The following is a 14301-nucleotide window of genomic DNA, read 5'->3' as shown; positions in this document are numbered from 1 at the left end:
CCCCCGGTCGCGGACGCAAAACCCTAAGCCAATGTTATTAAATCAGTGTGATCATTTTCAACCTGTCCTACACTCTCTGCCTCCGGAGAAGGAACGTTCTCCACCCGTACTACCTCTCCCTGCATAGCACCCCTAACTCTAAAAGACACGTCTAGGGTCTGAGTTGCATTTTTAAGAAGAAAAATAATAAAATTTAAGAATATAAAGACGACGCGTCATGTTCTCGTCGTTGCGGCCGAGCTCCACGGTTCAGATCGGACTCGCCATTTCTCTAAATGGTTTTTTTTCTCTTCCCCAAATCAAATATATATTTTTAAATATTTGTACGAAATAAATATTTGTAAAAACGCGCTATTTGTGCTTTGTTTGATTATGGCTCGACCTCTACTTTACGGCAATGTTTCTCCTTTCATTCCCTCACACTTCCATTCGTAGCCATAGTGGCATTTTCCCAAATGATATGCGGTCGAGAGAGGGGATATTTACGGAGTGACTTTTACGGAACATCGAGACCGGCTCCTTTTCCCACATTACGCCAATAAGGAACATTGGCAGTAGATTTACGGCTTTCAGCGGCAAAGGGACTTTGGAGAGAGTTTTTTTTGTAATGAAAGTATGTTCGACAGTAAAGGGAAAGAAGATGCTCATGGGGGAGGCAGGTGCACGTAGGCTGCAGCAAGTGTAGTCTGAAGGGACAGGTCTTTAGTCTGCGATGGAAGATAGGGAGCGATTCACCCGTTTTGACACACCATGGGAGCCCGTCCCACCATTGGGCCGCCAGGGATGAGAAGAATCGTGACTGGGATAACCAACCCTTGCGACCACGTAGCGGCGGAGGAGCGAGGCGCTACTGTACGCCTGCGAGGGTGGAGGAGCGGAGTCTGGAATCAGACCGGTGATTAGAGAAATGGAGGAGCAGTCGATGGGATGGCCTTGCAGGAGAGCGTCCTAGGATTACCCCAAGGCTCGTGGCAGGCTGGGATCCATCCACACCTTTTCAGCAACTAGTCATTACATTTTTCTTTTAACCCTCCCAAAACTGTTAATGGTTTAGGCACGCTATTAATTACAGCATAATGTGCTTAAGCTTATCAACTGACACATTCCTGTCAAGGTGCTCATAGCAAACTGTACGTGCTATTATCTTTTTGTTCCCATGTCAGTGATGACGTTCGTCAACAAGTCTCTTATTTGGAGGCACAATCGCCTCGTCATGATCGAGCTCACCCAAAGAAATGAGTCCCCCAAAAAATCCAAAAAATCCCCCAAAATAATTTATTTAAGTTTATATTTGTCCCAGGTGTAATTCATCTGTTTTGTTTTGGAAAGTGACGATGGCTGCGGTTCAATCTGCATTTTGGTCAACTTAAATTCAGATTGAACAGACACTTGAACTGGTTCGGTGGAGCTCGTGCTTGTGGTAGGGCTATGCAAATGAGCCTCATTGCAAAAAACATCCAATTCACAATTCACCCACCTTCTCCCCTGGGCCCCCATGGAGGCTCCATTACGCATTCATGCTCCGCTGTATGTGCCCGTTTCCCATCTCTCCAAATAAAACAAAGAAAACAGTGTGTTTTATTTTTTTACATGTATTTATTTTACTCGTGTGTCAGGCCCAGGAACCTGGAAACCCAAATGTGTGCGGATAATATAGTAGAGAACAGTTTTGTCTGTATTAATATTAATTCTTAATTATATGAATAATAATAATATTAATATAATAATATGAATATAATAATGAATATTATCAGTTATTGATTCAATAAATGAATGAATAGGAGCCAAGGAGATTGTTTTATTCGTTTTAATTCTTTGATAAGGTCAAATATATTTCATACAGGATACAGTCAATAGGCGTTCTACAAAGTGTTTTCGATGAGATGAGTTTTGCAGCTACACGCGCACACGCGCACACACACACGCACGCACACACACACACACACACACACACATCCACACATACACACTTAAGGTCAGTGGTGGAAAGTAACAAAGTATAAGTACTTTTTTTACCGTATTTCAGTATGTGTACTTACCCGTAAGTCTACTGTTGAGGAGACTTTCCACTTTTACTCCACTAAATTTCAAATCAAATATCCACACTTTTTACTGTACTACATTTCTAACAGTAACACATTACTTTTTAAGATTTATATATATATATATATACAGCATATAGTATATAAGTAACTATAACTAAATAATGTATATGTAAATAAGCATTTTTTGTAAATTGTAATCAGAATATGCATGAGCTTTTTATCCTTTATACTGTATTATAGGCTCTGTTATATCAATGCACCAGATATGACAAGTACTTTTACTTTGAATACTTGAAGAAGATTTTTAGAGCAACTACATATATAATTTTACTCCAGTAGAAAGATCAGCGTAGTACTTTTATGAGAGTCATTTTGTGTCAGGGTACTTGTACTTTTACTTAAGTGGGTTTAAGTTATTTTCCATCACTGCATGAAGTAATGCTCTCATTAATAACATAATAGCATAATATAGAAGGACATGTCAGATCAGTCCATCCAAAATGACAAGTTACACTAATATAAAAGTGTCTGTCTCATATCCCTCAAGACTGAGAGGGCAAGAAATGAGAGAAAATGACATTTCATCAAAAAAACAACACTGGCTTACAATGTAGAAGCAAGTGTCACCACAAAAGGTCACCCAAAAAAAAAAAAGACAATTATTTATTTTAAAGGAGGAGTTGAATCCAAATGAAAAAAAACATGTCTTTAACAAATAAACCAAAACAAAAGAAAAGAAAACAACCAGGCATCTACACACACACACACACACGCATACTGTCAGCTGATGCCCCCTAGATGCTGATGGTGAAAGTTCCCGTCCTGAAGTAGTTCTCTATCTCCTCCAGCGTTCGCCCGCGCGTCTCCGGCACGCAGGTGGCTGTGAACAGCAGGCACACCACGCAGACCACGTTGAAGCCCAGGTAGGGCGCGTACAGGCCGTAGGTCTCCTGCATGTGTATGAAGCCGCGAGTGAGCCCGAAGGCTGTCAGCCAGCTGACCGCCACGCACAGGCCCGACGCCACGCCCCTGGTCACCAGCGGCAGCACTTCGGACATCAGCAGCCACGTGATCGGCCCCCAGCCCATGGCGTACCCTGCGAGACGGGGCTCGGGTTCACTGACACACTTCCACACACAAACTGAACTTTTCCAAAAACACGCACGTTGCACAGACCGAGAAAAAATGGCCACGCCATCGAGATCGCCAAACTTAGAGATATGAAATAAATTAGCCTCTCCAGCATTTCTGTCATGTGAACGCATTTAGATTAACGGCAATTGATATAATCTATTCAATAACCCACAAGGGGTTCGATACTCACCGAAGATGAACACGATGGTGGCGATGAGAGGGAGGATGCTGGCGTCTGACGGGGCGTGGGCGTTCAGGGCGGAGATGGTCAAGCCGGTGAGGTTGGAAGGAGATTGGGGCGAGGGGGCGGCGCGAAAGTGCATGGTGAGCGTCAGACTGGACAGGATCATCAGCATGGTGGAGGTGTACAGGAGGACCTTGCGCCCGGCCTTGTCCATCAAAAGGGCCGCGATGACGACGGAGACGAGGCGGACCGCCCCCACGATGGCGGCGTCGTACCTGGGGGGGAAGAAATGTTTGGAGGCACTTTATCATTTCAGTGAAGCAATTCATTCCATTTTAGGGGACTCCACTAAGGTTTTTAATCAATCTGCACCTACTAAGTATGGGGTATAAGCAATACTTTCTGCACTATAGGTGTTGATGAACAACACCCCACCAAATAATCTTCTCCTACTGTGGATCCAGAGACACGTTGCTCTTAGAGAAGATGGGCTCCATGTAGACCAGGATGGGCGTGATGCCGGCCATTTGCTGCAGGAAACGCATCACCACCGAGATGGTGATTGGTCGGTAGTAGACGGGTGTGGTCAGCTCTGCCCACGTGACTTTGCCTTGCATGCTGATGCTGTGCTGTATAGAATGCACACACACACACACACACGCATGCACGCACGGACACACACACACACGCCTGATCTTTCTCCTGTCTCTTGTTGCATGAATAAATGTTGCACGGACGAGCTCGGCTTCCCTACCTGTATGGCCCGGAGCTCGGAGTTGACGTCGTAGTGTGGCCCCCTCAGCCAGCGGAGGGCACCCTCTGCCTCCTTCTCCAACCCCAGGGAGAGCAGCCTTCTGGGGGAACGGGGCATCAGCGCCAACAGCAACACCATCAGGAAGGCCGGGAACTCGCCAGCCACTGCCAGCCACCGCCACGACAGGACCAGGCCTGTATATCACACACACACCCACACACGCACATACACACACACACGCACACGCACATGCACACCCACACACACACGCACATGCACACCCACACACAGAGGTTTTGTTTACCTCTCAAGTCTGTGTTGTACCACTCCAAAACTGCTCGCTTAGTCAAAAAATATCATATCGAATTATAGAAAAAACTACAAATCTTCTCTTAAAACAGCAAAAAAATTTAATCTTGTGATAAATGATCTCATAGTCTTAGAAACGTATTGGAAGAGTGTCTTAAACGTTTCAGAGTGAAGACCTACACAAATCCACGGTTCCCTTTAAAAAAGTGACTAACTAAATCAAAGGAGCCCGAGATCCATTTATCTCAAGGGTTTTTAAACCCTTAAGTAAAATAAATAGATTTCTAATTAAAAATAGTTTTTTTTCCGGCTTGTAAAGACTTTTAATGCACGTTTCAGTGTCAGCATGAGCCTTGCTCTTACCGAGGAGGTAGAGGGCCAGGGCCCCAAACACAGCTGTGATCTGAGGACAGGAACCCAGGGCTCCTCTCACTGAGGGATGGGAGATCTCAGATATGTACACCTGGGCCAAGTGCACACGCACACACACACACACACACACACACACAGACACACACACACACACACACACACACAGACACACACACACACACACACACACACACACACACACACACACACACACACACACACATGTTGACGTGTCAATTAACCCAGGCACACAACAAGGTGCAGATACAAATTATGGCACAGGGAGTCATTCGCAACTTGGGGTCCTTGGGTGACCTGCCTTTATTGAAGACCATGATCTGATTTTAGTTGAGGACAAAATTCTCTCAATAATTGTTGTTTGTGCTTTCAGAGCATTTTTTTCGAGAGCACTTTGTAGGTCTTACCTTGAAAAGTGCTCTATAAATAAAGTTTAATATTAATATTATTTTATTTTTACTTATAGTGTCAATTTTTTGTGTTATTATTGTTATTGTTATAATTGTTATTATTATTATTATTTTATTTTTATTATCATAATTTTCTATACATAATAGAAGTAATAATTATTCTAATTGCTATTATTGTTCTATATAATTATTTCAGTTATTATATTTAGCTATTATTATTGCACTGTTATTATTATCATCACATTATTATTATTATTATTAGAATAATTATTACATTTTTATCATAATTAGGGCCCTAATAATAATGTACACCCCCCCAATAATGTATCCTTATTGTAATTTTACGGCAGCCCCTTATTGTTATTGTAAGTAAAAAGAACCAACAATTCTCTGAAACTATCTGGGAAAAAGACCTCGTGGTTGAAGTTTCCAATCATGAGAATATGAGAATAGAATAGAATAGAGGAATATGTCCTACCCAGCTAAAACTATCTGTAACACATCGTAAGCTACGAACATGGTTGAGGTGTCATTTACACCGCTATGTCACAAGGATCTCATGGCAGAAGTTTCCTCCAAATTGATTCACATATGGAGCAGATATTAGCCACAGACCGACCAAAAATGGAGCAACTTTAAGACCGTTGTGCCAGTACTCCAGTCCGAAATATGTCCAAATCTATCTATCTATTCAACTGGATTTTCTAATTGTAGATTGTTAACAGAAAAAATACAATGAAGTACTAATTAAAACCAACATTTAATTATTATATTTATAAAAATAAATGTATTTATTATTATTGTTATGAAACGACTTACAAAGTTTGTTTTTGATATTGTTCCAGATGCCGAAAAAGTTGCAGAAAATCAAAGACAATAAAGACAATTGTCCAAAAATCCAGTCCTCGAGGTCAGTCACAATATTTTAAAAAACAGTACTGTGGCACTTACTCCACAATGTAACGCCAGGATGTTTGATAATTGTAACTTGTAACTTGTGATGCATTTCACAGAAACCAAGAACCTCTAATACATACCTAAAACGAATAAACTGGGCCCTGTGTATTGCTGCCTGCAGCTTGCCTGCAACTAAATTTATTATTATTATTATTATTATTATCATTATTATCATTATTATCATTATTATAATTATTATCATTATAGCAATAGGCCAGTTCTGCTGCTGATACAGGGAAAAGTTGTTTTCCTTGCAGTCCTTCTGGATTTCCTCTTTTTCTAAGAGACAGTTGCCTGTTTTGCCCTTACAGATTAAACCTGCTATGAGTGTGAGCTTCTGGGGAGACGAAAAAGACTAAAGTAACTCCGGAACCATGCCAACCTACAGGTATAGAGGCAGCGGTCATACCCCCGGCAACACCGGTCAAGAAACGGCCCAGGTTGAGCATCCACCTGTCCACTGCCCCCGCCATTAGCAAGTACCTGGAACACATACAGATATTAGACACACACACATAGATATTTAGCCTCAAGAGACTCAATATTATCCCCATCAACAGCAGGTGGAGCGCCTCATTCGTTTCATCATCATCTTCATCATCGATTGTTTTTTTTGTATGGGAAGCATTGTGGTTTTATTCACGATTTCATACCAAATCCAGGGAAAAATTACTTCAAACATATGGGCAACTGAAGTCAAAACAGATTACTATCCAAAAAGTCACACGCTACAGCGGCCAATAAGATCTGCCTTGGACTAGGCATGACCAAAGTTCCCAATATTCTTGGTTATAAAGTGAAATAGTTCAAGAATACTTTTTGAAATATGTGAAAACTGACTAAATCAATACCCCAAACTCCTGTAATTCATTCAAGTTTCATCATGAATTCAAAGACTTCTTTGTAGCCTAGAAAGGCTGAAACGGGGAAACCCAATAGCCGATATGCAGTAAATGGTCAGCACATTTCATCACCATATCGATGAGAAATAATTCGCTGAGGAACGACTGTGATCCTTCATGGCCTCAATTGATGACCCCAAATCTAAAGATTTTTGTAATATTTATTTTTAAATTAAATGCATTTTGCTTTTTCATTTGTTATTTTAATACAATTTGTATACCTACCCTGTTTTACATTTAATAAATTATTTTAGATGTAGATGAAAATGCATTTTGCTTCGATTTTCTTGTTACTATCTAATAATCTTTTAATGTAAGCACTTTGAGTAGCACGTTGTGTATGAAAGGTGTTATTGAAATAAAGGTTATTATTATTATTATTATTTTTTTTTTTTTTAATTATTATTATTATTATTTTTTTTTTATTATCACTGCTGCCGCTGTCAACGAGAAAACAAGACAACGGCAAAATCGCAACATGGGCTTGAGGTGTGGAGGCGTGGCTGCCGGGCCTACACACCCAATCGCGGAGGGGATGGCCGATGTCATGATGCTCAGCTTGCGTCCGATTATGTCATTGAGCAGCATGGCCCCCAGGCCGCCGCCGGCAGCCCCCAGGGGGTAGATGGAGCCGAACCAGCCGGCCTGATCCGCGCTCATGTGGAGGCGGGGGTCGGCGTCGGGGCTCTGGAGCTTGGGCAACACCGGGGACGGGTAGACCAGGGAGTAGCCAAAGCTGAAGTTGCCCAGGACGGCCGAGAAGACGGCCAGGAGCAGTGTGGAGTTGCGGATCTTCGGGGCGGTAAAAGTAGAGATATCTTAAAACAAATAAAACAACGGCTAAAAGTAAAAAGGCACTCATTGGAATACTATTGAGTAAAAGTCTTAAAGTATCTGATATCAAAAGTATCAAAAGTAAACAACCAGACTCCTTTTTTTCGCTATGAGCTTGGATTTTTTTTGGCTCTGATTTTTTTATGGTTGTCAATTTTGTAAACTGCATTTTTTTGGTAAGCATAAGAGCGCCTTGTCTTGCTGTTCCTGGAAACATTTTTTTTTTTTTTTACCAGTAACAATGTATTTTTAGCCTGTAAGACAGTATACATGTGCCTGAATGGGAGGGAGGGCGGCGAAAAGCTGAGAATGCAAGGAGTGGAGGTGGAGGAGGAGGATGAGTTCAAGTACTTGCGGGAGAGAGGTGAAGAAGAGACTACAGGCAGGGTGGAGTGGGTGGAGTGATCTGTGACAGAAGGGTTCCAGCAAGAGTGAAGTGAAAGGTCTACAGGACGGTAGTGAGACCAGCTATGTTGTACTGTTTAGAGACGGTGGCACTGACAAAAAGGCAGGTGGCTGAACTGGAGGTGGCAGAGTTGAGGATGTTGAGATTTTCATTGGGAGTGACAAAGATGGACAGGATTAAGAATGAGTACATTAGAGGGACAGCTCAGGTTGGACAGTTTGGTGGAAAAGTGAGAGAGGACAGATTGAGATGGTTTGGACACGTGTGTAGGAGAGATGAGAGTTACATTGGGAGAAGGATGCTGAGGATGGAGCTGCCAGGCAAGAGGAAAAGAGGAAGGCCAAAGAGAAGGTTTGTGGGTCTGGTGAGGCGGTTGGTGTCAGGGCAGACGATCCGCTGTGGCGACCGCTAACGGGAGCAGCCGAAAGAAGAAGAAGATTGTATTTTCAGCCTGTTATGAGAAATTCTTAGACAAAACTGCTTCTTTTGTAGTTTACTAGTAAAAATGAAAATGTTACTTCTAACAACAGGAAAAGGCACGAGTCACTAATGAATAAGTACTAGTACTAAATTAATAGTGACTAGTAAAATTGAAATAGCTTCTAGTGACAATTGGAATAGATAAAGGTTGGAGATAGGATTCAATGACAAAATTGTCCAAATATTTACTAGAAACGTTGGATAGTAACTAGTATCTAATAAATAAGAACTAGTTCTTAATACATTTTGACTAGTAAAACTAAAATAGTTACTCATAGCTGTTTGAAAAGCAACTCGTAACTGATATTTAAGTACTAAAAGTGACGTGTTCATTCTACAGATTATATGTTAAAACGAATTGTCATAAGCCATAAACTTTCTTCAAGTTTATGGCTCCCAGTTTTCCTCTGATTTTATTTTGTAGCGAGTAACAAAGGTGGTCACGAAAAATATATCGGAGTAAAAGTAAACTTCTTCGGGGCTTAATGTAGCTGAATAAAAGTAAAAGTCAACAGAAATATAATAACTCAAGTAAAGTAAAGATACTCCCAAAAATGCTTAACAAAGTATTTTTACTTTGTTACTGTTCATGACTGATGGGAGTCCAGTTTGAATTTTGTTTAAATTTAATTGCCTGAATTTTGTCTATCATTTTATCTAAAGAACACAGATGATTGGCTTTATTGATTGAAATTCAGTTCTAGGGGGGTTCTATGCTTCTCCAAATCAATCAAGTTCTTGTCGTGCGATGACCTCCACTGTTGTGACAAGCCCTGCGGATGGAGAATGTGACAAGGGGGCTCCATTGGACACACAAATCCACACAATCCATAATCCACTAATATATATTATGGCTTAATCATAATAGCTCTTTACATCTTTTGCCTTGGAAGGTTTGTGATGAAAGTAACTTCTTAACTTTCAAACCGGAAGACAAGCAGTTTTAAATCCGGATAAAATGTGAACCTACCTCGGAGGGAAAGGGGTTTGGTCTTCTGTCCAGCAAGGGACTCTCTTCATCCTCTTGTGGAGCGTTTGCTTGTATGGAGCTATTGATTGTCATCTTGGCTACCAGTGTTTCACTAAAACAAACTCCCTGTGCAACTATCTAACCTCTGGGTGGAATAGGAACAGATAGCTTTTCTTCCCGGACCACCTAAATGTCTCAATCAACTGCTTTGGCTAATGGTCAGCATCTTAATGAAAAAAACACAGGAACCACTTGATAGGGAATGAACTAGTTCTTACAATAGTCACTGCTTCTACAGCTGTTGAGACTGGGGACAGCAGGATGTCAGGGAGCCGCAGCGAAAGCGAAATTGAAACCTAAGGCAGGAAGTATGAACTTCAGGAAGTAGTTTTGGGGTAAAAAATATTCTAAAATATCCTTCCTACCCTCTTTTGTCATTTTGCAATGACAAAAGAGGGTAGGAAGGAGACGAGGAGAAGAAGATCTCACATTCAGTGTGTATTTTGTTTTTTATGAGTACGTAGTCCAGCAGTTGTCTTGCTATCTGAGTTATGGTCAGCAGCAGAAAGCAGAAGGAGCTGGTCAGTGGGATAATCCCACATTGGGCCATACAGTTCAGAAAGCAGAAGAAACAGAGAAACTGAGAACCCTAGGACCCACCGCCATCCACCCACGCAAGCACAGACACACACACACACACACACACACACACACACACACACACACACACACACACACACACACACACACACACACACACACACACACACACACACACACACACACACACACACATACAACACCCTTGCTGTTTGAAAAAAAAAAAAGAAACAAAAAAGGCCAGGCCACCACCCACTATGAGATTTACAAGAATGCAACTTGAATCCTAAAATACCAGGTCAGCGAATTAATTGCATATGAGGGGATCTTGAATGTTATTTATTATTTATTCAGAGACAATCACTTTTAACCTAATAATATACATAAATATATATACATATATATTATTGTTGTGTGGGGATGGTGTGGTTTGAGCAGCCACACCTGTCCTGGATCTAGATAATTAGGGACCCGGGATCAGAGTGGCTGCATACCTGCTGTTCATGGGTTGGTCTAATGAGCAACAGGTAAAACCCCCATCCCCACACTCACTCAGGATAGGTGCCTTGTCATGACATGTCTATCTGCTCCAGGCTAATTCCAACTAGCCCACCCTCAACTCCCCCGTCTTGTTTCTCTGTGCCGGAGGGCCCTGAAAACCGTGGTAGGCGAAACTGCCAGACTTATAAATATATAAGAATTTATTTGTTGTTATTGAAGACACGTTATTCTATCGTGCAGCATCTGAAAGAGGCCATAAAAAAGTTTGTCTATGCAAGAGCGTGTAAGAGAGAGGGAGAGTGTTAGGGAGAAAATGACAAAACCTGTTAAATTCATCTGCTTGGCCATCTGTCTCCCTGATGGCAACTGCTGTTGTGGAAAATGGAAAGTGTGTTATTTTCTTGGCTAGTGTGTGTGTGTGTGCGTGTGTGCGTGCGTGCGTACGTGCGTGCGTATGTGTGTCTAGGTTGTTCATATAAACGTGGGCAAGCAAGCATTATTTTTGTACACACAGACTTGTTTCTACCGAGCTCAACCCATCTCAGCGATGGTCCTCTTAAAGGGGATCCCCCCCAGCTCACTCCATCCCCAGCTGTACTGCAGCCATGACGCTCAGCCTGTGCCCCTTGTTCCCGGTCCATATCTCGCTATTACACTGCAAAGGAGGCGCCCACCAAGACCCAAGAAACCCCATGCTCCACAAACTACGACGGCTTGATGAACTGGTCAGTGCTAGATCCCATTTACGATCTGTTTAAAAGACATTCAGAAAATGGGCCAAACGTGCTTGTCCACACATTTCTGCCACAACCTGATCCGGCCAAACAGGTGACTCAAAAGCACATGTCCAATATCTCAGATCCTGCAGTTCTAGGCGCTCACCCAAGCCCGTTTGAACAAGCTGGCCCTCAACCAGAACAAAAACTCCTCTGCAATTTTGGAGAGCCAGATCCAGTCATTGGTCGACCACTACGACAAGACCTCACAGGACGTGGATCTCCTTAGACAGGCCAGCACGAATGAGACGCAAGCCCTCAGGTTGGAGATATGGTGGTAGGTTCCAATGCTGCTAAGAGAAAGTCCTCAGTGTATTTTGTTGTATATGTGATCAATTATACAGCAACCATGCACTATAGACTGCCAAAGGTACTACAAAGGTAGGTTTTCATTCCAACCAAGCACGACTCCAGCTGAGGAAGTAGCAATTATGATTAGATAGCAAATGGAATGGAGTCTGAGTTATCTGATGCCTTTAAAGTATACAGTGTAGATTTCTTCTTCCTGTTGATTCTTTTCTGTTGATTTCTTCCCAGAGAGTGGAGCAGGAAGCTAGAAAATAAGAGTAAGCGGATGGAGGGTCATCTGGCGATGCTGGAAAGACACCTTAGGCAGAGTAACTGCCACAACATCCAGAAACAGAAGCCGCAACTGGATCAGGGCTCTTCAAATGTCACCCTCGAGCTTCAGAGCCAAGACGGGAGGCTGACCTCCTCGGAAGACCAGCCAGGGGAGTTGCTGGTCGGGTTGAAAGCGCTGCATGACTCACTGAAAAACCAGGAGGTATGTATGAGCCGGCTGGAACGAAGGTTGGCTAAGATGCTGTGGGGAATAGGTGACGGGAGCCCTAGAGACAGTGGAGTCAGAAGCACCAGGAGTCCGGATAGACACGACCAGCTCAGGTCTCCAGCTATTACCAGCTATCCCTGGTCAAACATGCTATTCCATGGTCGGACCACCCAGAGAAGCTCCCCAACCATGTCTCATCAGAACCAGGCTCAAAACACACTCAACCAGCCAAAACACTCAAAGCTGAACTACCTCAACAAGATACCCAGACTTCAGGAAGAGTCACAAACTGGGCGTATCCTTCAACCACGGAGCAGATTTCATTATTCCAGCAACCTCAAGGCCCAACCCCCAGATTTCAACCCCGGCACACTCTCAACCAAACCACCATCAGCAGCCCCAGCCGAGATCACACATCCATCCATCCAGGGCTCCATCACAGCCAGACCAATCCCAACAACACTGTAGTTCCCGACGGTGGCCCCAGCCTAAACCGCGGGCGCCCTTTCCTCACGCACAGACTTTGTCTCAGCGCCAGTCAGAGCATGATGCACCAAACCAACCGTACCCTCGCCCTCCTTCCGATCCCCATAATCAGATAAACTCAGGTCACCAAGGCTTGGATTTCAACCTTTCGCCTTTTGCCGGCCGTATGGCGCGGTTCAGGGTGTGGGACCAGCGCTAATCCCCGGGAAGGTGCGAAGCCTAGCGGAGGGCAGGGGTCTGCCCAGAGGGTGGGTGCTGGGCATTGAGGACGTGGAGGGGACGCAGGGCGAGGGGATGCTGGTGGCGTGCGAGTGTTTGGAACACTGCGTGTGATATTTTACACAAGCATGCACATGTATTATGAGATGCCTGTAAAAGATTTCAGTTAATTTTCACTAATAACCCATAATACCTTTTACTTTATGTCAACAGATGTATTGTAAAATATTATTTTATTATTATATTTTTCAATTCAGTATAGGTTTGGAATCAATCTGACCTTTGGCAAATAGCGTATTTTATATATTTTATGCTATATATTGTATTTCTATATGAGAGATTACAGAAATATCATTCTGTTAATTAGTTTGATTGCTTAAGTCATGCCTTTTTATTCTCTTAGGTTTTTTTTAACATGTTTAACCTACAGTATCTAAACTGTATAGTGGGTGCTGCTTTGGAAAATAAAATAGATTTCATAAGGTTCAGCCGCCTCTTCTGTATTCTATTTAAACAATGAGATACATGTTATGACGCACAATCTATTCAAATACCAGATGTATGTACCAATACATGCAGTCGGTTGACATGGTTTTGTCACAGAGTCAAAAAAGGAAATAAAGTATGAAATAGTTGGTACTATCATTGAATCCAGGGCTGTTTCTAGCTACTTTGGGGCCCTATGCAAAATGTTTTTTGGGGGCCCCTATTTTGTGTTCTATGGTGGGGGGATTCCAACCCCTCTAAGGTGGTCTGGGGGCATGCAATTAACATTCACATGCATCGATCTGGTGCGCTTTTAGAGGGAAAGAGGCTAGATCAGTGAAGAACTCTTAACCTCTATTTTTTCTTTCAAATCGAATGTCGCAATTTCACCCCAGCAATTTGCGCCTACAGAAAATGACAACTGAGAACCACCGGGGCTCCCCTACATCAAGAAACTCCCGAAGACTTACAGGATCTACCAAATCTGCATTATAACACCTCCAAAATTCACATACGTAAATGAGACGGACGCTCCATTTTGCCTAAAATGTTCATTTTAAACGTTAGGAACAAATTCGTTAAGCAATCAACATTAAGGCAAACATTGCAACTGATAAGTACTGAATATATACAAATACCCCCCACCCCCCAACAATACATAAAATAAA

The 14301-nt window shown here is 42.6% G+C and overlaps 1 protein-coding gene across 1 annotated transcript; it reads right to left on the bottom strand.

The window, feature by feature from the left end:
- Positions 1-2839: 2839 nt before the first annotated feature.
- On the bottom strand, positions 2840-9868 carry slc2a6 (solute carrier family 2 member 6; the record flags this gene model as incomplete). Its single annotated transcript, XM_080009561.1, has 8 exons — positions 2840-3141; positions 3370-3638; positions 3817-3992; positions 4118-4311; positions 4790-4889; positions 6570-6666; positions 7606-7877; positions 9776-9868. The coding sequence occupies 8 exons, from the start codon at positions 9866-9868 to the stop codon at positions 2840-2842; spliced, it is 1503 nt and encodes a 500-aa protein (XP_079865687.1).
- Between the last annotated feature and the right edge of the window lie 4433 nt (positions 9869-14301).

Source organism: Zeus faber (assembly GCF_960531495.2).
Source record: "Zeus faber genome assembly, chromosome: 11".
Lineage (NCBI taxonomy): Eukaryota > Metazoa > Chordata > Actinopteri > Zeiformes > Zeidae > Zeus > Zeus faber.
The sequence above is the reverse complement of the archived record's forward strand: the minus strand, read 5'-3'. Positions and strand labels throughout refer to the sequence as shown.